The sequence below is a fragment of the Chrysoperla carnea genome, chromosome X, assembly GCF_905475395.1.
Source record: "Chrysoperla carnea chromosome X, inChrCarn1.1, whole genome shotgun sequence".
NCBI lineage: Eukaryota > Metazoa > Arthropoda > Insecta > Neuroptera > Chrysopidae > Chrysoperla > Chrysoperla carnea.
In genome coordinates this window covers 32,097,417-32,125,278 of record NC_058342.1, presented here as the reverse complement: position 1 = coordinate 32,125,278, position 27,862 = coordinate 32,097,417, and the positions used below count along the sequence as shown (strand labels likewise).

The window sequence follows — 27,862 nt, the reverse complement described above, 5'->3', positions numbered from 1 at the left end:
TAATACATACTAGACAATTTGCGCCCTTACGGGTAAACAGTGATTTTGACGCAAAAATGGTTTATTTTTTATAAGGAACATTTTTTACATTTAACCTTTTGTTCTATCTCTAACGGTTTAGAAGATGGGTCCGACGGACAAAAGATCTTGACTTTTGTTGCTCATTTACGAACTCGACCTAACCTTGATAAATTAAAATTTCACCTTGATGTCTTTTTTCGTTTTTGAGTTATCGTGTTGTCAGACGGACAGACGGGCAGACAGACAACCGAAAATAGATTAATTAGGTGATTTTATAAACACCTATACCAAAATTTTGTTCGTAGCATCAATATTTCTAAGCTCTAGTTACAAACTTGGGACTAAACTTAGTATACCTTGATATATATATTACATATATACATAGTATAGAAATTAAACAGTGTCGCAATAACTACCTTTTATTCGGATGTTCCATAAAAATTTTTATAAATTTAAAAAAACTAAAAAATTTATGTAGTGTTAAAAAGTGGGGTACTCTCTACATTAATTCTTTAAATAAGCTGATTTGACAGATATCGACCACCCCACGCTTTGAATTTTATATTATAATCGAAATTATCCACTTTTTAGTGCAAAAAAGCCGTCTTAAAAAGATATGACGAAAGTGTGGGGGTGTCTTCATCTTAAATGCAATATCCAATCCAATTCTGAATCAAAGTTTCTTCAATTTAATAAATCCGAAAATCTTAATGCATTTTCTAGATAATTAAAATTTTTTGTTGCAGGCTAAAATGTCAACAGATCATCATTTACAGAAAGGTAAATAAATTTTTTGTTTAATAACTTCAATTTATTAAAATAAAAAAAAGTTTGCTAGCTTCAATCCTGTAATATATTTTTTGGCAATAAAAAACGAATTGAGAATTAGTTAATTTTGATTTGATGTTTATAAAACTGGTAACTGGTTTTAATGAAGAATTTTTAATATATTGAGTTTCAAATCTTACAACCTTGATTTTAGCATTGTAAATAATAGCCTTGGTATATCAATTAAACTTCTACTGATCTTTTTAAAGGTCCATTCACACGCAATATATATGCATTTGTTTTTTTTTTTCTTTGCAAACTTTATAAGGAAATATTTTCAATTCGAATATAATCTCAGTAAACCGAGCAAATCTTTCCGAAGTTTTTACAATAGACCTTTTCATCATGTCATATGCGCAAGTGCAGAATTTATTTTTTCGTACTGACAGCAATAAGTAGGACTAAGATAGAAGATATTTGTTTTGCACTCTATCACATTGGTTATAAATCATTTAGTACGAAACAAATGTGAATCGTGATTTTAAAATGAAAAGCCCTATAGAGTCCCGACAAACGAAAACTTCCAGTAATCGGAACACATTTCACACATCAGCACTTTTCACGTCACTCTACCAATCACTCAAAAATGATAATAGACGAAGAAACGAAGCGCAAAAGGGTAAACCGTTCCTCGTCGTCAATTTTCGGGAAATTTGTTATTTAATCGGTCCAAACTCGTTATACGAAGGTTTTTGGGGTCACTGAATACGAATATCGTGGCAGAATTGGTCTCAGAGGTACCTGGTGCAACTGTATCCCCGTTGCCTCCTGGAGTTTTTGAAAAATTCGTCATATAATCTGTCCAAACTCGTTATTAGGGGGTTTTTAAAATCGCTTAACAAGAAAGATATATTTTTATATCTTGAAACAGAGAGATATATTTTTAAAAAAAACGAAGTTAATCTGGCATTTTACTGCTCTGTCACTGATCATCATTTTGAACCATAAATTAAAGATTTCTGTAAAAATTTAAAATAGTACAAGTAAAACAATTCATGACCATCTTTTCTGATATACTCAATGAATTTTACACTATTTTACACTTAAAAAAATTGAAAAGTGTGCATTTAGCTGTGTAAAACATTCCCTTCGAGGGTTATGGAAGTGAGATCAAGAGAGGTAGAGGCTATAAAGCAGTAGTTTTTACTTTTAAGCCCAGTAAAGCGGGTGGGTAACAAGCTAGTAAAGAATATTTTACTCTATTGTTCGTTTTTGTCGCCCTATTAGCTCAGTTTGGTTAAGGCGTAACTAAGTCCGTCCGCGGTATGCTTAGGGTAGCGGGTTCGGTTCCCGCCGTCGCAACAAAATTACTTTAATTAATAGTTGTGATGGGCTGGTGTAGTGCATAGTAAATGCATGAAGGAGGTGCACTCAGAATCTGAAATTGAGGAGCTGATAAATGAAAATATAAGCGGAAAAGGTGGTAAAACACATATATGGTATCACAAAAGTTCTCTATAGCCTAAGTGTGTCCTTCGTGGACAGTCAATATAACCTAACCCAACCTATTGTTTGTTTACACGATTTATCTCAAAGAATTAGTGAATAAAATTGACGATAGTGTGAACTATATCTTTAGATTTGATGAATACCTTTGCCAGTATATACTAATTGTGAACCGAATTATTTAATTTTTACATAATTTTCAACATGCATGACGTAATTGTTAAAAAATAATCTGCATTTTATGTTTTATTTTTGTTTTTTTTATTTTTTTTTTAATATTTTAATTTTTTTATTTTTAGTTTTTTTTTTTTGTTTAATTTCAATTTTTTTTTTTTGGTAAAATTAATGTCTGCAAGTATTAATTTCAATTTTATGATACTTTAATTAACTTAACTCATTTGCAATTCATTAATTTGAATATTTTGATTATCTTTATATCGTGTTTTTACTAAATTATTATAAATCAAAGTTAATATTTATTTTTTTTAATGTTCAGAATTCTTTTTATCTCATTCGGGAATTAACCTTTTGATGAATAATTTTCACTCGAACGTTAAAATGCAGATTGCCAGTAGGATATTGTATTGCTTCTCCACCTAGTGTGTTTTTTAGTCAGCCCGGCACAATCAGCGATCGAAGTCGAAATTTCCAGAAAAACCAAATATTAACGAGTGAAAACAAACGATTGAGTTAATTGTTGAAATATGAACACAAATTCGAAAATCAAGTTGTAATTTTCTCACCCAACTGATCTTTTAACTTCTTTCATACGTTCATGCTTGAATAATTTCGGAAACAGAAAATATCAATTTTCAATAATAAATCAGTATTTAATTTGGGCATTTTTTAAAATCATTTTCCTTGAACGAGGTAACATTTTGATAATCTTATAGACAATCTAAAAATTTTGAATAATATGAAATATGTATAATAACTTTTATAAATATATTGTAATAAATTTAAATTAAATTTTAATTAATATTAAAGAGGAACCCGGAAAAACTTGAAATTTCCATACATATAATTATCTGGATGACGAAAATCGTGACCGATCTTCTTTTTTTTAGGATTACGTAGCAAATTTATTATTCATTATTAAGTTTTCTTTTAATTAGATCTCCAATCCAGAACCTATCAACAAATTTAGGAGGTTTCTAAGACCCGAAGATCTTATATCACTTCCAAGAACCTCTGTTCGCAAAGTTGTTGCGGCTATTACAGGACACTGGTTGGGCGGCAGGCATGCTCAACGCCTGGGCCTGGTAGTGTGACAATGTCTTATCTTCTCTGTCACTGTCCAGCTCTTGTCATGAGGAGATGTGCTTACTTGCTCTTTGACGATCTCTCCGACCTGGAGTCCGTCGACGTCAAAGCTCTTCTGCTTTTCTAAAACAGCTCAAAATGGTTCATGGAGTAGTGGTCGAGAATGGGTTAACTCTTTTTCGGTATCACAACGGACCCTATGGTCTAAGTGTGTCCCACCCCAGGAGAACCACTCTAACCTAACCTTATCTATGGCCCTTATGGCATGGTTTAATTTTATCTGTTACAAGTTGGGTTTGTACGTTCCAGAACTCAACATTTTAGATAATATCAAAAATTCACGCGTTCGATTAGAAAATTAAATGATTCGATTGGAAGGGCAAATAAGGTAAACAAAATTATCTCGGGAAACTTAGATAATAGAGCCTCGTTCAAATCAAAAAAGATGCAAAGTTCTTTAAATCGAGTGTGTCAGGTATTTTAATGCCCAAATTAACTAAAAAAAAGTGCATTTAGAATCAGGTTTACATAGCATCTCATCTGATGGTAGCAACATTTATTTTTGAAAGAAATTTTACTTCGATTTTTTTTAGATATATAATTTTGGTAATGGCCTTGAAATTTCTATGTAATTAATTACATAATTTTTTTGTATAAATTTAATAATTAGTTTGTGGCAAATATTTAAGAATCCGACCGCTAACTATCAGGAAATATTCATATACATAAAAAAATAATTTTTTTCGCTAAAATTTGTCTTTCAAAAAAATTTTATATGCAATTTTAAGTCATGGATTTTTAGTTGACTTTTAACTTTAGTAAAAATTGGACGGTTTTTTGTCTTTTTTTTGGGGGACGACCATTGCAACAGATTTCCACAGTGTTTTAAAGGGTTTTTTTTTTCGGTGAAGTGTAAAATTTATTTTTTTTTTGTGGTTTGTTGCATGTAGTCGAGAGTGTTGGATGTTTATTGTTTTTCTGATGCTATCGAAGGCCATTTGTTATAAATTTTAAATAAAAATGTTGTTTTGAATTACAAATCGATTTGATTTGTTCATACCGAAATTTATTATCATATTTTTAAATGCATACGAATTTCAATTTGATTTGAGACAATATGTTAGATCAAAAATTCTTCTATTATGGTAAATACCACTATTTTTTATTATAGGATTGACAGCAATTTTTTTTTACCGGCTTATCAAACAAAATTCATCGATATTTAAGTACTTAACGTTTAAATAATACATCAAACTGAAATTATGCTTCACTACCACCGCCAAGGCAATTTTAGATTTAGGGTTGAAATTATTTTTATCTTATTTCAACTTTGATGATGAATTTTGCTATATTCATGAATGTAGACTAAAAATAAAAATAAAATTCTTCGATATCTGCCTTGGTTTTCGAAATATTGAAAGCTAAATAATTAAACAAAATTTTCAATTTTCGATATTTTGAAAATTACTCCAGATATCGATAATTTTATTCTTACTTTTCGTCTTATATCGTCAAGTTATAACATAATGCACCATCAAAATTGAAAAAACATATTTTTTTTAAATTTGTGTCCCCACTACCGTGCATACATCCTTAATTAGTTAGGCACATCTGGTTTTGTTTGTTTTCAATAATTTATTAAGGTTTTTTTAACTTTAAATAGTTTGTTTTTCTTAATTTCCACCGACTAATTTTGGAAAAATCTATGAAAACATACCCATCTACCGTTTCACCATAAAACCACTGTTAAATATGCTTACTTTTGAAGTCATATTTTTTATTTAAATAATCACGCAACCCCCCCCCCCTCCTTGAATTCAGTCCTTCAAAGAGGGGGGGGGGGTGCAACTTCATATAAAAAAAAATCTTTTTTTTTTTAAATTGCCTTGGTGCTCATACATCCTTAACAAGTTAATTTCAATAAATTAAACTTGTCCATTTTTCAGGACTAAATATCAATTAACTTTTCCAATTATTTACTAAAGAAACAAAAAACTTCAAATATTTGACACATTCCTGTCGTAAGAAATAATAATCGACATGTTTCGGTAATCATAACCACTTTCAAACTGTTAGTAATAGATCCTACAGATGAATTTTGCAAAGTGAAAGGACTCTGTAATATAAGATATGAAAATGATTATCTGTGAAAATTTTTAACCCACCCTAAAATGTTCTTTGGATAATTCTGATCAAATTATCACGGTCACAAAATTTATTAACTGGTAATTTTCTAGCTCCGGACTATATAACTATCACATGTATATGTGGCTTTGATTACCGCTAGCTCGAAAACTACTCGTTAAAATTTTTGTGGCCGTCAGAGCTTCTGATCACAATGACTCAAAGAACATTTTAGAGTGGGTTAGAAAAAGCTACATAGAAAGTCCTTTAAAGTTTTTTTACTGCTCAACCATATTATTTCAAGTAAAGCTTTTTCTTAAGCAAAACAATTTCAATAAATTAAAATTTTATCTGTATTTATTTTGCAGGCTCAACAATCGATGATATCTCAAATCATCATCATAGTGCAAACACAACAAGTCTTACAAATTATACTCACACCAATCATAATCATTTAAGCTCAAATCGATCAAACAGTTCCAGTTCCAGTCCAATATCATCACAACAGAATATTGGTGGTGGTGCAGGCGGAGGTCCCAATTCTGGACCAGGACATGGTGGACAACAGAACACGACTGGTGGTGGTGGCGGTGGTGGGGGTACTGGTGGCGGGGGCGGTGGAGGTGGTGGAAGCGGAGGTGGTACAACAATTGGAGGTGCACAATCAACAAACATGCATCAGAGTGGTGTCAATTTTATTGGTCCTAGTTCCTCAGCATTATTAGTTGTACCACAACCAATAAATGCTAGTAAAATGGGTGGTAAGTACTTTTCTTGAAATCCTTCTACTTAAATTGTTTTCTCGCTACAGGAAGAGTAAATAGAATTTTTGAGTACTCTTAGCTAGGGGAAACAAAAAATTGTTTGATATCGCTTTCCTAATACAGTGCAAACTAGATATAACTATATAAGATATCATTCATTCTCTCGGTAAAATCTAACACAAATTGAAACAAGTCTACAACAAATTAGTATTTGTGAAATTATTCTAACCTAACTTTATTTATTTTTTATTTATTTATACCTACTTGGAGAAAAAATGTTTCGATATAAAAAAATGTGCCTGAAAAAGTTGCTCATCAAAGAAAAAAACAAGGTAAAGTTTGCAAGAAACTCAACCAAATTTAAAATGGGAACAAGAAATTGAAATTAGCTCAAAAGTGATTATTTGTGATAAAACGATTTAACGTTTTATTCGGAAACAAAATGACTTAGAACAAATACATTTATTTCTGTATTTTTATAAAGAAGAAAGCCGTTCTTATACAAAAAAGAAAATTCGTGTACGGAACCCTGATTGGACGAGTGTAGCTCACTCTTGACCCTGGTTTTAATAGTAAGTTAAATTTGATAAATAAATCGAAATATATGCTGTTCTTTTCTAGGTGGTCCTGGTAGCGGTCACAGTGGTGTACTAGGACAAACACCTGGTAGTGGGGGTGTTCAAAGAAAATATCAATGTAAAATGTGTCCACAGGTGAGTTGATTTTTTTTTTCTTCAGTTTATACATTTTTTATGAGCATGAGACTATTTAGAAATAGACGTTGCATGAAAATAATTAGACAACATATACATATATCTATCTATATACAGAGTGTAAAAGAAATATAAGGTTCCTCAAAATTACTCGGAAAATAATGGTTTTAGAAAAAAAAGTTAAATACAAAAGTTGAAGGATTCAAAGCGTTATACTACGTGATGACCTTGAATTAAACGTGGAAGTCGATTTTCAAGGTTATTTTGTACCTACGCACATAATTTTACGTTGAAACAATGGTTTTCATCCTTTTCAAAATAAAAAGGTATCTTAAAACAATTGACTGAGTTAACTGTTTAAAAATCCTGTATACAAAGTGTTAAATATCAATGATTTTCACGACCTTAAGTATATATATAACGACGTAAAATTTAATGTTCGATACATTTCTGATGTGAAAAATAGGAGTTTTCATTTGAAATTTTCAAGTTTGCTACAAATTAACCATGAAAAGTGACTTCAAGGGCATAACTTAATACTTTCATCTTTGAACACTTCAACTTATTTTCTAAAAGTGTTATTTTCAAATTTTCGAATAGGTACTGGTATTTATTTAACACCCTGTAATATATAACGAAGTACTATCTAATTACATGTTATTATCTGAACATAAATAATTAGTTATAGCAGAATCTAAATTATTTATCTAACTTTGACATGAATTTAATTCGTCTGTCACATCTCTACCAAATACATTTTATACTTACTTTACAATCGCTACCATATTTCTTATACAGAATGGTTCGAATTAAAAAATTTTTTGTTTCAAATTTTGGTGAAAATTATTTCCTTTGGTAATTTTTACTTACTCACTTCAAAAATCCCCCGATATTTTGAGAACTGAAAGTCTGATCAAATTTTGGATGCTACCATCGTTTTCGGCGGGATTGAATTAGCCTAAAATGATGTTTTTGTTGAAATTGGGTGAAAATAATTTTTCTCGAGTTTTTGCGATTTTCTTAAGGGGTACCCCTGTAGAAAAATGCGAAAAAACTGAAAAAAATTTTTACTCCCGATGTTAATAAAACTCATTATCTTAGACAATTATGACCTAAAAATTACGAAAATCCGATTTGTTTCAACGTCCAACCTTTTCTTTTTAAAATATACAATTCTGAAGTTTCAAAATTTTGAATTTCAGCATTTTAGGGTTGATATCTGTAAAACTATAAATCAGATCGTATTTTGGCTGATACCATCGTTTTCAGCGGGATCAAATTAGTCTAAAACGATGTTTTTGTTGAAATTGGCCCAAAACATTTCGAAAATCGGATTCATGAAAGCGCCCGACTGTTACAGTTCAACAAATATACGATTTTAAAATGTCATGATTTTGATAATTTTTTTAATTTTGATTTTTTTGTGGACCATTCTGTAAAATATCCTTTAATATTTCAAATATAGTACAGTCGCTACAAGCGTAAAAAATTACTCAGTTTGAGTTACAAGAAGTTCATCATCTTTAATCCTCGCGAAATTTTACTGAACCCAATCCCGCTTATCATCTTTGATAAAAACAATTTTTATGCCTTGTTTACCGAAAATTTCTTTTTGACGGGTCTGTGGGACCCTCAATTATGCCTGTATGCTTTTAATGGATTATTCTCATAAATCCCTTATTCTTATTTTCATTACCATAGATCTTTTTCTAATTTCATAGACCCACTCTTTTTGTTTTTCCGTCGACCCATTTCGCTCTCGAATCGACCACAAAGGATCGATATAGACCACTTGTGGGAATGACTGATTTAATCCATTATCAATTCTCGATTCATTCTGTAAAAAATTGACTTACGGGCATTTCTGCCATAAATAATCTCAGCAGACTGGACTATATTTCTTAATGTTTTGCATTTAAAAAGAACAGACAGACAGACAGGCAGACTAATGTTATTTATAAAATAGTGTATGAAACAACAATTAGAACAAATTATTAGTTTTGTATTAGAAAGAAATCGAATCGAAACACACGGGGAGTTGAAATAATGTTTTGTGTATTTATACAGAATGTTCGATTTACATCTAGGCATATAAATATCACGAGTATGACAAAGTACATGCGTTAAGCTATGCATCTAATTAAGAGGTATTATAGGTGTTTATGAAATTTCAAAAGTGACTTGTATCGTGGCTTATCTGTTGTAGTTCGTCTATTCAACTAAGAAACTCCCACTCTCCAAGCGTCTTACAACTATCTCAACGGCTATCAAAGCTTCAACACATTTATATAATACCTCTCATCTAAATGCGTTGCTTAACGCATGTACTCTGTCATACTCGTGATATTTATATGCCTAGATATAAATCGAACATTCTGTATATTGCAAGTTCCAAGCTGCAAGTTGCAACCAACGATACAAATTATCAGTTTTTCTAATAAGTTATTGTTTTATTTCAAATATTTAATCATATAATCAATATTCAGATATTATTTTTATGATCAATTATTTATTTAAAATGTACAATTAATTACGTACTAAATAAAGCCACAAAAGACAGCAGGTGACTCAAAACCCGACAATTTATTTGCGGAATGAACGCATAAATTTTTGATAATTTTGCTCCAAATTCTATGGTTTAAAACAGGCTGCTCTTTGGATTCTTGATCAAGATTCCAATCAGGAATACTCTCTGAATGCTTCGAAGAGTTGTATCACCTAGCATTGAACAATACAGTCAGGCTGATCTGGGTTCCGGGTCACCCTGCCGTTAAAGGGAATGAAGCTGAGATTGTCTTTCCCATAGCAAGATGCTCTGTAATTTACCGAATCAAAGAATGGCTACGGTAAGCCCATCTTGATTGCTAGGACTTGATGCGACAGGCCAAACCACAGTTAGGCCATTTGACTGGGCTCGCCTGAAACTTACTAGTACACTCTTGACAGGACACTGTCGATTGAACTATCACCTTCACAACATGAGGAACTCTAATGATCCCACTTGTAGATCTGTATGGAGGATGCACGAGCAGAAATCTGCAGGTCGTTATATTCAGAATGTTCGGGTCCGAAACCTTGGATACATCTATCCTGGGAGAGATCCCGATGAAGAAGCTGTGAGCTTTGTGTGTGGCGTCTGACCTCGACAGAATCTATTAGCTTCATCCGCTTTTAATAGCGCCTCCTATCCGAAGAAGATGTCTCGTTTTCGGGTGACAGGTTGCACATTAGTCATTTATCGCCAAAATTTTTCACTGGAAGCGCTGGCATCGATTTTATTGTCCCTACCATGACTACGCACACAACGAATCGGGTAAAAATATTTAGTGAAATCCAACATTTAACAAAATTTAAATTTGCAATAATTACAAACAATTTACAATTACATTTAAAAATAAAAACCATCCTCTTACTACAAAAATAAATATCCTGTTTCTCACATAGATTTAAAAAAAAAAAAAAACACATTACACAGGATAATTCCCAAAAATTAGTTTTTATTTGAAACAGCTTCTTGAATTAACGCCATATATATTTCCGGTCTTATGCAAAACGTATTTATACACCGTGTGATATTTCAAATATTATTTCCTGTAAAAATCTTCTGTTAAAAAAATCAAAGCGTATTATGTAAAAAGTTGGGGGAGTTATAGGTATTATTTTTATAAAACTACCCTTAACCTATGACACCTGTCTCCCCCTCACAAAGATTTACACAAATACTTATTTTCACTTTCAATTTTTTCAAAAAAAATATATATAAATATATTTTTGTTCTCATAAAAATACATTTTGTAAATATTTATTGTAAAATGAACAATGATCTATTTATAGATCTTTATAAATCTTTCGATGAAAGGGGTTGAATTATATTTTGAATTGATCTATAAAATTATTTACCTAATAATAAACGTAATAGATCGTATTATTGATAATTGGAGTATTGACGAATATTAAGTAACCGATTATATAATTTTCAAATTAGCTACCCTTAATGTCTCTTGTGGCTTTCGTTCAACGTTTTTGATTCAAAAATAAAACCGAAGCAAAAAAAATTATCAAAGTTCGAATAATTTGAGCAGAGATTCGTTATAGTGTGATCATTAATATTTAATTCACAATTCGATTAATAGTGATGAAAATGATTTCAAACTTGTTTCTCGGAGGTTTTTGAGTTCGCTGAACACAAACATTGTGATAGAGTTTGTCTCAGAGATACCTGGTGATCAGGGTAAACGGTTCCTCGTCGTCTAGTGGAGTTTCGGGAACTTTGTTATGTAATCGATCCAAACTCGTTACACGAGACTTCTTGGGGTCGCTGAACACGAAAATCGTGTCAGAATTGGTCTCAGAGGTACCTGGTGCAAAGGTATCCCCGTCACCTGGAGTTTTCGAGAAATTTGTCATATCAGTCCAAGAAGTTAATTTAGAAAAAGGTTTTTTATTAAATTTGTATTAAAAGAAATAAATTCCTATTGTGTATTTCTTTATCCAAGTCCGGGGGTATACGATTCTTCTACCTATCTCAGTTTCTTTAGGCTATCATTGTCTAACTCGTATGTTAGTTACAGAAGTCTGAGGGTCTTCTCTAAGCCACGTTTGCTCAAGTCTGCTCTAGATAATAATTTTCTCAAGCTTATTAAAAAGGCGCTAAGAAATATTTTTGTACCATTTAGATTTAGACTTTGGTTGCGGGTTCGAACCCAGGCAGCGGCAGTGTGAACAATTTATAATTAATGGGAGTGCAGAATTGATCACATTGTTGTCGCTTGGATAAAAACGAAGTAACCGACTCCACCCACATCAAAATGTAATTGTAAATATGTTTGTAATTAAATAAATAAATATTAACAAATAATGATATGGGTGGCCTCTGTTATAGGCGTATATGTCAGAGAAACGGAGGTTAAACCCCATTATTATTATTATTTATTTATAAATACTCCGCCCTCAAAATTTACAATTCTAGCCTTTAACCTACTTAGCATGAATTATTTAAAAATTTTGAATACATAAAAAAAAAAAAAATATTTAAAAAAAAAAAAATAATTGTAACATATTTTCTTTAGGTAAAAAAACCAAAACATAACCGCAAAATATTAAAAGAAGATTACAATTGTAATCTAGTCCTTAAAAAAAATCCGAACAATTACTTAAACACACAAAATATTTGTAACATTCTTACAAAGGGTACAATAATTGTGATTACTTTATTGATGAGTGAGGAGCAATAAGGGTAATTTTTTTTTTGCACCTTGGTTAGGATACAAAAGATAAGAAACTATTAAAATATGAACTAATCGATTTGAATTCAATAGAACTTGTGTCGCTTTGTCAATGGTTCGATCCATTTGTGAAAATAATTGTAACAAAAATCAATAAAAAGGGTACTAGTTCCTTTTTTATTAGAGTAAATAAGTATGCCAAATGTGGTAACACTTTTTTTTTGTAAAAAAAAGGGTCAGAATCATGACATTATTTTTATTTACATAACGATACAATTGTATATGTATTTGGGTTACTTTTGTGTCGGTATTCAATATTGGATCCGACCGAATACCAATTATCGATAATACCATCTATTAACTTGTTATTAAAGTAAATGATTTTATTGATCGGTTCACAATTATTCAACCCCTTTTCAGCAAGATCTCATAAGTAGTTCTTTGTTCATTTTTCAATAAATATTTACAATTTTGCTTATTATTGAGAATATTTATAGATTTTTTTTTTGTTTGTTATCGGGAAAATAAAAGTTGGGGGTGATTTTTTTTTGATTCACCTGTATTTATTTAGAAACAGGTTTTTTTTTTCATTAAATTTGTAATTAAAAGAAATAAATTGTCACGTAGAAGTGAAATAAATTTGGATGGATCTAAAATTTGGATCTAAATTTCGCTAATAAAGTTTATTGCGTGGGAATTTATTTCTTTTAATACAAAAATAAAAAAACCTTTTTCTAAATTAACTTCTTGGACTGATATGACAAACTTCTCGAAAACTCCAGGTGACGGGATATCTTTCCACCAGGTACCTCTTAGAATAATTCTGTCTCGATATTCGTGTTCAGCGATTCCAAAAACCTCCTAGTAACGAGTTTGGACTGATGATATGACGAATTTCTCGAAAAATCCAGTAGGCAACACACAATCAAGCTACAACAATGGTGACTTCGACTTAACTCGCCCATGCTTGGGCTAGAGTTTGCGAAGACACACCTTACATATTTTCTGTGTAATTTTTGATAATCTTTATGTGAGTTGCAGGCCCTTTCCCAAGAATTTTCATTCTGGTAAAGTTTAAAGTCAATTAAAACAAGCAACATGTGTGTATCTGCCTGTGGCATCGTAGCGCCTAAACGGATGAACTGATTTTTATTTTTTTGGTTTCGTTTGAAAGATAATTTAATGGAGAATGTTTTTAGCTACGTTTCAAGGGCGAATTTAGGGACCTTACTCGAAAAATGCGGGGGGTTTTTTAAATTTTGTAAATTTTACTTGTATAATGTCAATATGTGAGTATTCAGTCACTATTTATCAATAAGTTCTGCGACGTACAGAAAAAACTTATTCCCTTAACAAGGAATGGTTATAATTATGATTTTTGACAAAATGGTGGCTTCCAAAAGAAAAAACTTCAAAATTCTTCCAAAGATTTCATACTTGTGAGGTTAGTTTTGAATTAGGACTCTTCAATATGTTAGAATCTTCGACCAATGTTATTGACTACCGAATTTAACCGTACATTGAGTCAATCAAATTTAACTATGTGAAGTTCGACTTACGGAATACTCCCCGAAGCTCTCGACAATTTACGATGATTGATTTAAGACATTAAAAACTAAAGGATTCACTGCATAGATAATTTTTCCCATAACCGATGGATTTAGAGTTAAATATATTCTTCTGTATATTATTTAAAACGTGAAGTATTTATTCTATACGGGTACATATTTTAAAATGTAAATTTTTTTCGGATGTTTACTGAATTTTTAATAAAATTAATCTGAGATAGTTTTCAAGAGTAGCCAAAGATCCACCCTTTAAAAATAAATCTTATTGTGAATAAGGGGTAATTTTTACATAAAACGAAGAAAAAAATGCAAATTAGTATCTTTTAAATAAATATTGAGAGTCTTTATGAAAGGACCAATTTCAGGTAGTTATGAATCATCATAGATCATAAAATTTAAATATATTTTTTAAATCTGGTCAGAATAAAAAGTTCAACAGATTTTTTACCGAAATATTTAAATTAATTATCATCGGTTAGAGATATTTTAACTGAAAGTTGACGAAAATCAAGTGAAAACAAACAATTGACTGAGATAATTGTTGAAATACCTTGTAAAGACTGTGTTGATTACTCTATCACATTACACATACATAGATGTCACACATACATAACTGATATTCCCATATAATACATACTATAAAATTTACGCCTAATTTGCGCCTTCACAGGTAAACAGTGATGTTTACGAAAAAATGTTTCAAACAAAAGTTGGTTATTTTTTTATGAGGAACATTTTTTACATTATAACTTTTGTTCTATCTCTAACGATTTACAAAACGAGTCTTACGAACTCGACCTCACTTTTTACGTCCTCAGCACGCTATAAAAATTGAGCTTGATAGCACTTTCCGTTTTTGGGTAATCGTGATGACAGACGGACAGACGACAGACAACAGACAGACGGACAACCGGAAATAGATTAAGCGTTACGAACTTGAGACTAAACATAGTATACCTTGATATATTTCATATATACAAGGTATAAAAATTTACGAAATTAATCATTTCATTGTAAATTCAACAAAATTTCACTAAAAAAGTAAAATTTTTGAATATCGCAACATCTTTTTTGAATTTGAAAAAAATTCCAAAGTAACATGATATCAATAAGACCCTATTACATCAATAATTAAAACATTTTTGGACATTTTGTGCTTCGTCTCTTCAAGATGAAGAAAAAAAAACAAAAATGCCTGGAACAACTTTAACAGTTAAATAAAAATTTGAACTGATTTACTTTGGGCATGACTTGGCGAGTTGTTTTAATATAAAAGAGATATTTTTTTTAAATAAATAAATTCTCCACCGTTTTGGTCCATTGCATTTGAAGAGTAAGTAATAATAAAAATGATTGAACAAAGTAAATTGGACTGGAGTCAAGCCACGTATTTGATATTCATTTCAAAATTGATTCACTTCAAAATTCTTCAAAACTGAAGACTTCAGTTAAGAAAAACTTTGTTGCTATTTTAAAGTAAATCAAATTTAAAAAACTTTCGTTAATGATTAAGGCTTAGAATAACTTGCAATAACTCGCAAAATTTCCGGCACAAAAATTTGTTTTTACAAACAATAATAATACTGATTGGAGTGTTTTTTCGATAAAAATTAAAAGGTAGTACATTTTTTTTATAATACTCACGTATTTAGTAATTATAGTATATATCCATGGTAATATCATACAAAATATAAGTAATTAATACCATACAGTATGTCAACAAATCTAACAAACCACATACTATGATGTCACGTCCGTTTTAAAATTTGAATTTCCGTAATAGAAATTTGAATTTCTCACATTGAATTTGTACTTTTATTAATTAATTTTACTTAATTAAAAAGATATTAATTATTAAAATAATGGTTTAGTTCAAATGTCCAGCCAATAAAGTTATCACATTACACATACAAACATGTGACACATACATAACTGATAATCATGTATAGTACATATTATAAAATTTCCGCCTCATTGGCGCCCTCACGGCTAAACAGTGATGATTACGAAAAAATGTTTCAAACAAAAGTTGTTTAATTTTTGATAAGGAACATTTTTTACATTTAAAATTCTATCTCTAACGGCTTACAAGATGAGTCCTACGGACCCAAGACCCAATTGACCTATGATCAATCTATTTACGAACTTGACCTCACTTTTTACGCCCTGAGTACGCAGCTCGATATCTTTTTTCGTTTTTGAGTTATCGTGTCCACAGACGGACGGACGGAGGGACGGACAACCGGAAATGGACTTAGTAGGTGATTTTATGAACACCTATGACAAAATTTTTTTCCTAGCATCATTATTTTTAAGCGTTACAAACTTGGGACTAAACTTAATATACTATGTATATTTCATATATACATGGTATAAAAATACTTGAACCAAATTTATGAATATTCCTTATTGTGACAAATTACTATCAAATTTTACGGCTGACCCTAGAGTATAACATTCAAGTAATCTATGTGTATCTTTCTCTAATCATAGTTTTTCGGTTAAAATAGTTGTTTTTAAGAGCATAATTAGCCCTTCCTGTATGATTACACGAATAATAACACATTTTGTATACTTGGAGAGTGAGTTATAAGAGATTTTGTTTTTTTTTAGAAGAGAGGTACCAAAAAATACTACATCAACAAAATCAAGCCAACCAATAATACTTGGTAATAATCGTTTTCAAAAAATTTTCAGATGAACTGTTAAGACATGCAATTTGATTATTAATGGGTTTCAAACTTACAAAGTGTAGTTGCTTTGCCTTTATAAATACGTTTTACGTTATTTTTAAGTGTCTCTTCTTATAATGTAACTTTTAACTAACTAATCATATTTTATTTTATACATGATTTTTAAATTCCTTTACACTCTGCAATAGGCTTTTGTCCACTTAGAATAAATCGGATGGATAAAAGTTTCTTATGATTGATCATAATATGTAGATAACAAAACACAAAATTAATTTTAATAAAATGTAAGGATCATTAATATTTTTAGATAATAATTTTCATAAACCTATGCAAAGGGCACGTGACAGCAAACAAAAATCAGATGTAATTTCATGGTACTACGTCATATCATATGAAAGACTATGTAAGCTTACAAATACAAACACATGTAACTTGCAAATACTTATAAACATTCATACGCCATTACACTCTACACTACACTATTTTTGTGCTAAATTTGATTATGAGTTCGTCGAAGATTCATCATTTGATGAACAGGGATGACTATAGTTAGTTTATTAATGATTGAAGAGAGATATCCATATTATCAAATTTATAAGCAACACTTGCACATAATATATTATATATTTTTGTAGTTGCGTGGTATTATAAAGCTAAAAAAAATCACATTATTTGAGTACAAAGCATGTATTTGGTTTATATGTATGTACCGTGCAATAAACCAAAACTTTTTTCCAATACTGAAGGGAAGCAAACACCTTAAGGTACTGAAAGCTTAAAGTACTACAGGGTCGATACCATGCTAAAGTATTTTTACCATCAAAAAAACTCAACTCAACTCAAAAATTTAACATCACAGGTTTATATAATTATTTAATTACTAAAAATAATAGATAATCATTTTATGAGTCTGTCCATCTTGGCGGAAGAAAATTTGCATGAATTTCTTATCTAACGCGATGTTTATCGTCTCAAATAAATCTTTAACTGTATAAAATCACAAAATGTATTCCATGGCGATAAAATGAAAAAGTTTCATTAATTTTTTTTTATGTTTCATTAATTGTGAAACTTAAGAAGTGTAAAGTGACTTAATAATCACACTATATAAAATTTCATGTACAACAAATTTGAAAGATCGTTTTTATATATATATATTTTTTTTAGAAGAATAATTATTTTTTGAAGTATGATAGATTACCTAATTTTCAAGGTACCAAGGTACTAACGCAATAATGATTTTTACACTTATAATAAATACATACCAATGTAACATTATTTATTAATTACTAATTAACGATACACAATTATTGTTTTAAGTAATGATATGGGAGATCTCTGAGCCTAACACGAAACAATATTTACTTTGAGCATGAAAATTTCACGATTTGGATGAAAAATGGGCTATAAGTAGTTACAGAGCCGTCTTTAATCTTTTGGTGGCCCTGAATATATAAAGATCACGGGGTAAAACCATATTTTCTTTGTAAGGGAAAAGGAATGATTCTGCTTATAGGGGACTATAGGGTTAAAAGGGACCGTAGTATAGGGGAAATAATTTTATTTCACAGTGACAACAAAACTTAATTCTTACAAAGTCACCAATTTTTTTTTAATCAAAACAAAAGTCTGTTTGTCTGCGTGTATGTGTGTATGTGTCCGTTCACACTTGCGTGTTTTAAGTAAATCAAAATTAGATTCATCATTTTTTATCTTATTTTCTCCGAAAATATAGACTTATGCACTGTATCGAAAGTTAACGAGTAAGAATGGGATACGGTATTATAAATCCGTGAAATTACTTAATGGATCGATGTTATTAAAGCGGGGACACATTTCAGCAGTTTTGAAGAAACAGCAAACAGCTCCTCCAAATTGAAAGTCGGTACAAAGATAGAATTGGTCTTTTATGCCTTTTCTTCATCGATTTTCAGGAAAGACGTTACTTTTTTTGTGGTTGGAGTTTATATTAAAGAAGTGTATTTTGGGGATATCAATTTCCCAGCATCCTTTGTTCTTTTTATGTCGAAATATAATGATTTGTCGATGATTTATAGAGTTTTCTACCTCTAAAATTTCACCAAATCGACAGTCTTTTCCCTCCCGCAATTTTTTATGTAACTCCTAATCAACAGTTGCGTAAAAATTCAATAAGGAGGAAAATATAACCTTAGTCACGGAGTTCGGTTGCTCATGTGTTTTTTCAATACAAAAGTTGTATACAAAGTCAACTTAAATTATATAGAGTCTTACTTTTTTCTTAGAAGTAATTTGTTCAAGATACATATGTATTAAGAAACATGTAAAGATTTATTTAAAAAAAAAAAATAATATTATTAAAATTCCTATTAGTTGGATCCTAATGATCAAAGCAACATCTTTGACTTTACTGCATAACACTACCTTCATTTAACTATACTCTGTTCATTAAGGGGTCTTTCCAGTTTAAAGAAATCAATTTTTTTTGTTGCATTTTTGTATTATTTAATTTGTTTAGAATTCTATGCTATGTTTAAAGTGCGAGCAAAACTAAAAAATTGGCGATGATCTTCAAAATCGGTTCAGTTTGGAAAAGGCATGACATTTTAACCTATGAATAATTACTATGGAAATGAATGGTGAAATAAACCTGACTCAATTCATTTCAAAAAGTGAAATGGTAAAATAATTTGGTAATTCAAAACAATAATTCAATAGAACAAAATCAACTCAAATATTTCAATTAAAATATTTCCAAAAATTTGTCCCAAAAAAAAGTTAGCTCTCTGAGTATCCTTTTCATCTCATCTGATGTCCTTGACCATCACTTTGATATTAATTTAAGGAGTGTTTATAAGTTTAAAGTGTTTATCTGTGCTTCTATGTGCTCTCAGTGGCATCGTAGCCCCTAAACGGTCGAACCAACTTGTTTGTGAAAATTTATAGCCAAGTTTCCAAAAAAGCTGTTTACAAGGATAAATTGTATTTACCGGGGGTTTTTTAAATATAGTAATATTTCACTTGTTATGAGATAATATTGCTCTCAATAATTCAACTAACATTGTTTGAATCGAAGCAATCTAATGTCTATTCTGTTAGACATTATGCGAATCAAAGACGCATTAATCAATTTCTGAATCGAACTGTACCTGCACATGAAGCGAACGGTTCAAGACATGAACAATTGAACTTGAAACAAGTGAATAGCGATAACAGGAACATTGTAATATGCAAAATAAAAATATTAAATCAGATAAAATGTATAAAGAATTCGATTGAAAGAAGACCTTGTGGTCTAGTCAGCACTGACTGTAATGATTAGTTGAATCGTATAAGTCTAGGATCAATTGTTGGATTTGATAGTCATTTCAACAACTTATTAAGGATGTATGAGCACGGTAGTGGGGACACAAAGGATTTAATAATACCAGACATATCAATAAAACTTTATAAATACATTTTTTGATTAACAAAGTTTCCAAAAATCACAAAAATTCCTGGGTCATCAAGTTTTTTTTACCATGTATATATGAAATATACATAGTTAGTTTAGTTCCAAGTTTGTAAGGCTTGAAAATATTGATGCTACGAAAAAAAATTTGGTATAGGTATTCATAGAATCACCTAATAAGCCCATTTTCGGTTGTTTGTCCGTCTGTCTGCTAACACTATAACTCAAAAACGAAAAGAGATATCAAAAAGAAATTTTAATAACGTGCTTAGGACGTAAAAAGTGAGCTCGAGTTTGTAAATGAGCAACATGGGTCAATTGGGTCTTGAGTCCGTAGGCCCCATCTTGTAAACCGTTAGAGATAGAACAAAAGTTTAATTTTAAAAATGTTCCTTATAAAAAAATATACAACTTTTGTTTGAAACATTTGTAAAAATCACTGTTTACCCACGAGGGCTCTAATTAGGTGCAAATTTTATAGTATGTATTAATATGGGAATATCAGTTATGTGTGTGTGTCTATTTAAGAGTGGATATCTTTCTTTATTTGACCCAATTGACCTATGTTGGTCATTTACGAACTCGACCTCACTTTTTACGTCGTGAATACGCTATAAAAATTTCTTCTTGGTATCTCTTGAGACGGACAGACACCCGAAAATGGACTAATTAGGTGATTTTATCAGTACCTATACAAGTTTTGTTCGTAGCATCAATATTTTTAAGCGTTAAAAACTTGGGACTAAACTTAGTATACCTTGCATATTACATATATGCATGGTATAAAAACGAATTGTTTTATGTTAATCATCCATTTTCCAAGCTACTGTCAAATACTACACATTACTCTAGACCCAATAAAGTTAAACTATGCTCACAAATACAGCACCTTTATAAGCTACTTGATATTAAAATATTTCGTTTATAATTAATGAATGTTAATTTGTAATTCTAATAAACATAATATTCATAATATTTTTATGAATAAATAAGTATTCTTCATAATAAACACATTTACAATCGTTCGATGCAATCTTATTATGTTACTTAAAATTATATTCAACAAACCAATTAAGACATGCACGACTTAAGTAGGAAAAATCAACATTTACTCATTTACTCACTATAAGTACTTCTTCTTTGCTATCATGTACAAGTACTTTATGTCCAATAACGACCACTCTCCATTCTCTGCAATATTATCACTTTTTAAAACACTTGGAGATCTATTTTTTAGAAGTCCTTAAATTGTTTTATAATTGATTCGAAAAAATTGTACTGTCTTTGAGTATTCGAAGAAAAGAAACACATAAAATATGGCAAAATTGAGTTGGTTAAGTCATTGAATAAAAAGCTATTCCTGGATTGTTAGAACCAAGCGAAAAAATTTTCTGTAATAGTGTCCCATTTTTGAACACGAGGGCTGAAAACTTAAGATGACTGTAAACCTCCAATATTGTATAAAAAGTTTTGGTTTATTGCACGGTACATACATATAAACCAAATACATGCTTTGTAGTCAAGTAATGAGTTATTTTTGGCTATAAAATACCACGCAACTACAAAAATATATAAAATATTGTGTACAAGTGATGCTTATAAATTTGATAATATAGATATCGCTCTTCAATCATCAATACTCTAACTATAGTCGTCTCTGTTCATCAAATTATGGATCTTCGATGAACTCATAATTATTAAATTAAAATTTTGTTGTTATATCATCGACAACCTTATATTTCGATAAAAATTTCAAAAATAAGGTTTGTTCCACGATCGAACAAGTAATTAGGATACTGCTTGAAATATCCTTCGAAGAACGGTATTATTAAATCGGTTTTATAAATAAAATATCTTTTTTTCAACATTAGTCATTAGTCAGAATTTTAAGTAAAATACATCAATCATATATGAAACTGGATTCTAAAATTGCAAATAAAATTATCACAGCCCGAAAAATACATAAAACTAAGGCATGATTGAATTTTTTCAATTTCTCAGGCATTTTTCAAAAAGATAGCACTAAAGACTTAGCTAAAATATATCGAACGCAAATATAGTGCGTATTGCTAAATATTAATTGCATGTGCAAATAAAAAAAAAGATATACTCATATAAAATATATCAATGACACGCGCATTTTAATTGATCTAGACTAGATAAGGGATAGTTGTTAACGGTTCAGTAATTAGTACGATCGTGGATCAATGATCAAGGGTTTCGTTCTCAATCAATCAAATTTTACGTTCCGATCATCAATTTACAACTATTTCAATATAATTTATTCACAATTACCTGTTATCATGAATTCAACAAGGTTCTTAGAACACTCTGTACTAGACTAGTTAAGGTATGTCACTTCTTACTGCCGACAATCGTATTAAAAGTGATTGGTAGATTTATAAATTTTAATTTCTTCTTAATTTTCAAAACTAGATAAAATTATATGAAGATAGACATCTTCTCAGATAGTCAGGCCGCTTTTCGGGCCCTTGAAGCGTCAAGACTCCAATCAAGGATCCAATCAAGGAACAACACAGTCAGGCTAATCTGAGTTCCGGGTCACTCTGGCGTTAAAGAGAATGAAGCACCAGACTCGTTGGCACGGCACGGGTCGTCTCAATGGCCTCCACAGCTAGGTCATTCGACTGTGCTCGTCTGAAACTTACTAGAGCATAGTTGAGAAGAGTGGTGGAACTCTTGGCAGGAGACTGTAAATTGAACTATCACCTTCATAACTTGGGGATCTCTAATGATCCCACTTGTAGAGCCTGTATGGAGGATTACGAAATCTCCATACATGTTATTTGCACTTGCAGAAATCTGCAGGGCGTTAGATTCAGATTATTCGGGTCCGAAAACTTCTCAAGGAGGACTCTTGATCTAGGTGCTAGGGACCCACTTCAAAGGTGTTTATAACGCGAGTGCTGACGGCTTAAATATGAAAAGAATTGAGTTATTTTGAGGTCGAAAATATCCAAAGCTTTAAATTATAAGAAATTTTAAGAACATGATATTCTTGAAAAACATAATTTGTGAACTAACTCTAATATTTAAGTAACTTAAACAAAACAAGTGAAAACAAACAATTGACTGAGTTAATTGTTGAAATACCATGCATAGTTAGTGTTGATTTCTTTATCACATTACACATACAAACATGTGACACATACATAACTGATAATCAAGTATAGTACATATTATAAAATTTATGCCTAATTGGCGCCCTCACGGGTAAACAGTGATGTTTACGAAAAAATGTTTCAAACAAAAGTTGTTTAATTTTTGATAAGGAACATTTTTTACGTTTAAACTTTTGTTCTATCTCTAACGGTTTACAAGATGGGTCCTACGGACCCAAGACCCAATTGACCTATGATGCTCATTTACGAACTTGACCTCACTTTTTACGTCCTTAGTACGCTGTAAAAATTTCAGCTTGATATCTTTTTTCGTTTTTGAGTTATCGTGTCCACAGACGGACGGGCGGACGGACAACCGGGAATGGACTAATTAGGTGATTTTATGAACACCTATGACAAAATTTTTTTCCTAGCATCATTATTTTTAAGCGTTACAAAGTTGGGACTAAATTTAATATACTATGTATATTTCATATATACATGGTATAAAAACGAAGTGAAAAAATGGGACAGGTGACCTAATAACTTTATTAAAGTATTTTTTTTTTTTTTTTGAAAATGAAAGTGTTACAAAAATGAAACACCCTGTAAAAGGCATGAAACAAAAGAGCTAAGAAAAAAAAAACAATGGAAGAACAGGTGACACAGTGACTTTATAGGCATTTAAATTTGAAAACGAAAGTGGTACATATATTTAAATTACCCAGCCATACATATGGCCTATAAAAAAAATTTTAATTTATAATGAAAGTTTATAAAAAAAAAAACAAATACGCCTAGACAAATGCCAGACGGTGATCGAGGTTGGTCAATTTTAATGAGCCGAGATTTTCAAAAAAAAAAAAAAAAACTAAATTTCTAGTCACAAAAAAAAAAATGTACCCTTAAATAGCACCTGTTAAAGAAAAAAGGGAAGTTGAAACAAAACAAGAAAAAAAATCTCCTAAACATCTGTTGAATATTTAAATAAATTTTTTTCCCATCCACAAAAAAGATTCTTTATTTAAAACTGAAAGTGTTTTGTTTGGGGTAGGCGTAAAAAAAAATTGCCGCTGACTACTTATAATATACCCAGACTCTATATCGATCAAAAAAGACAGCAATATTTATTTAAACAAATTGAAGTTTTTTTTTTTTTAATTAGGATTCCGCACCACTTATACTTCTTTACTCTCAAGAAACTTCAAACATCTTATTCCATATAAATATTATCGAAGATAATAAATGAGAACTCTAGGATATTTCGAAATAAATTTTGATTTTGCCCCAATTTCCTAGATCAGTTTTTTGTATTTTATAAATACGTATTTCGATTACCAAGTAGTCATCATCAGTAAGAATTAGCTAATCGTGATTACTCTTATTATGAATGTTACTCTTTGTTAATTTGGTGGCGGACTGCACTCCATCTTTGAAAACTTTTCAATACCTTCTTGACAAAACCAACATGTTTCTCCCTCTATTTAGTCAATTTCGCTTTAGATCCAAGATCTAATTCCATAAAGACTGAAATCAATCTCATCTTTGAAACTAAAATTCCTTTGTTCTCTAAGTTTTGAAGTCTCTACAGAGCGAGCAGTCAGTAGTCAAACAATGCTTTAGGCCGAAATTGTCTACGTTTCAAGGTTTATCAGCGAAATAACAGCGTTCCAAAAGGTTTCCCAAATTCCTACAAGACGCATAAATATTCTATTGCATTCTACGGGTTCTGATCGAACCGCAAAAGGGTACTTTAGCATCTTGACCAAGAGAACCGTCCTTCATACAGGTCCTACAAGTAGGATCACTACAGGCTCGTAAAAGAAAAATCGCAAACAGTTAAAACGACCTTTTAGCTAGTCATATTTGGACAAATAATCTGAGTTTATTTGGTTCTTAGTCTTAATAGACCTTCAGATCTCTAGCAAATAAAAAGATTGCTTGAGAGTTGCTAATATTATACTTCACGCAAGCGAATAAATTTCGGTACGAATGTAAACATGTCATAGCTAAAACCATAAATAGCGAATTCCTTTAAATTTTGAGCCCGAAATTCGAACAGTCGACAAGCTTGTCTAACGATCTTTAAAAGATTAATACGATTCTACTTAAAATTTAAGAGAATTGCATGAAACTGGATCTAAAATCAGGATTCACGTAGGTTAGGTTAGGTTAGGATATTTTGGCTGTCCGCGAAGGATACACTTAGATCTATAGAGAACCTTTGTGATACCATATATGTGTTTTACCACCTGATAATTTCATTTATCAGCTCCTCAATTTCAGAGGCTGAATGCACCTCCTTCATGCATATACCATGCACTTCACCAGCCCATCACAACTATTTATTAATTAATTTTTACGCCTTTTAATTACGCCTTAACCAACTGAGCTACTAGGGTTTAAGTAGGATTCGCGTAATAAGGACCAGAAATTTTTATGTTCTTCCAAAAAATATACATTGACTGCCTTAGTAAATATGAATGAAAACCGAAAAAAATGTACGCTTAATTCGAAACTTTAATCCGCTCACTCACCACTTGATCATTTCAATTATGTTTACCTGAACCCGGAATCAAAAATTGAAGATACACCTTTGATTTCAACAATTTTTTTTCCCACACTCGATTCTGGCCTAATTTTTTTTTTTTAAATATTATAATAGAAACCACCCTCATCAAAAAAGATAAGGATTCTCTAAAATCAATTAATTGTACACATAGACATGTACTAAAACACCATAAAAAGATGTTAAGAATCTTGGCTCTAGTGTTTGGGTCCTTGATCATCAAGAGAATCTATCTACCTGAATGTAGTTACATACACACAGCCAACATTACTGAACAGGTATAAAAAATTCATATAACATTCTGTGTTTTTTTAATACGGAAACTAAATAAAAAAAATTTTTATGTAATATTATAAAAAAAAGATCTTTTTTGAAAAGTAGGACAATGGCTTTGGAGTAAAAAAAATTGTATTTTTTGTATTTGTGTCAAAATTTTTTATAAATATCCAATTTACGAAATATAATACAATTAATTTATACAAATAGGCTTTTGATTATTATCGAAAGAAATTTTTTATTTTATGTATAAAACTAAAGATGTGTCTTTTGTTTTTTGTACTCACTTGCATTTTCACTGCGCACGCTATCAAGGAGAACCGCGACCTGACCTCAAATAAATTATATTTTCCATTTTACACAATAAGGATGTATGAGCACAGTAGTGGGGGCACAAATTTAAAAAATTTTTCAATTTTGGTAGTGAATTATGTTATAACTTCACGATATAACAAGAAAAGTAAGAATAAAATTTATCGATATCTGGCGTAATTTTCAAAATATTGAAAATTGAAAATTTTGTTTAATTATTCAGTTTTCGATATTTCGAAAACCAAGGCACATATCGAAAAAATTTATTCGTATTTTTCGTCTACATTCATGAAGGTATAACAAAATTCATCATCAAAGATGAAAATAAGATTAAAATAATTTCAAAATCTAAATCTACCCTGCTCTTACATACCTTATATGAACGGAGACACTTGGTTTTTTCTTTTCTATGCCATTTGCTATTTAAAAGTTTTTTTAAAATTTGTTTTCATTCATTCCAAATGAAAATTATCAAAAAATTTCAAAATATGTCGTTTTTTTTAGATTCCTCCTTAAGAGATGTATTTTATAGCGATTTTCAATGACTTTTTCTTAAAAATTTGTATGGATATCTAAGCTGAATTTATTTTAACCTCATATTCTTTGAGTAAAAGTCGAATAACTTATCCAGACATGACCATAGACAAAGAAAATGGAATTCGTTTTCGATCTACCTGTCAAATGAATTTTTACAAGAAACTGTGATGTACACAGTTCCTCCAAAAGGTCAAAGACAGTCCTCTGCGTATTTCTTTTCCGCTTTTATTTTCAATTTCATGAATTTTTCAAAGCCATACGATTTGTCATTATTTAGTTATCAGCGATTTTAACTGAATCTAAAAGTTGAGAAAAACTAAAAAGTAAAATTCCATCAAAATTGTGAAACTTAGTGAATTATAACCAAAAAGATGATTATAAAGTCTCTATATTGTTATATCTAAATTTAGCGGGAATTTAAGATCTATCAAACATCTAAATAATATATTCCAGAGTTATCTGAAAATCGTCGCCCTATTAGCTTAGTTGGTTAAGGCATAATCAATTCCGTCCGGGGTTTGCTTAGGGTAGCGGGTTCGATTCCCGCCATCACAACAAAATTAATTTAATTAATAGTTGTGACGGGCTGGTGTAATCCATGAAGGAGCCTTTGAAATTGAGGAGCTTATAAATGAAATTATCAGCGGAAAGGTGGTAAAACACATATATGGTATCACACTGGGCTCTATAGCGTAAGTGTGTCCTTCGTGGACAGCCTAAAAGTAATATAACCTAACCTAACCTATCTTAAAATCAGTAATTTTTTAACGAACGCTTTGTCCAGTTTTCGATATCAAATATCAAGCCCTGTCATTAAAATTATACAGCTTGATAGACTTCAAACAAAAAAAATAATAGCCATTTGAAAAAGGACGTTCATACTGCTAGGGGAGAGCTCATAAAACTTCCACAATACTGAATAAAATCAATTATTTTGATTGATATCGATCGAACAATAATAATTGTGTTAC

General features: G+C 30.6%; 1 protein-coding gene across 1 annotated transcript in view; it reads left to right on the top strand.

The window, feature by feature from the left end:
* LOC123303061 (zinc finger protein rotund-like) overlaps window positions 1–7,168 on the top strand; it is a 98,889-nt gene extending 91,721 nt beyond the window's left edge. The window contains exons 5-7 of the mRNA XM_044886158.1: window positions 768–801; window positions 6,051–6,443; window positions 7,068–7,168. Coding sequence (XP_044742093.1) covers window positions 768–801; window positions 6,051–6,443; window positions 7,068–7,168 — 528 coding nt within the window. The remainder of the gene's footprint in view (window positions 1–767; window positions 802–6,050; window positions 6,444–7,067) is intronic.
* The last annotated feature ends 20,694 nt before the right edge of the window (window positions 7,169–27,862 follow it).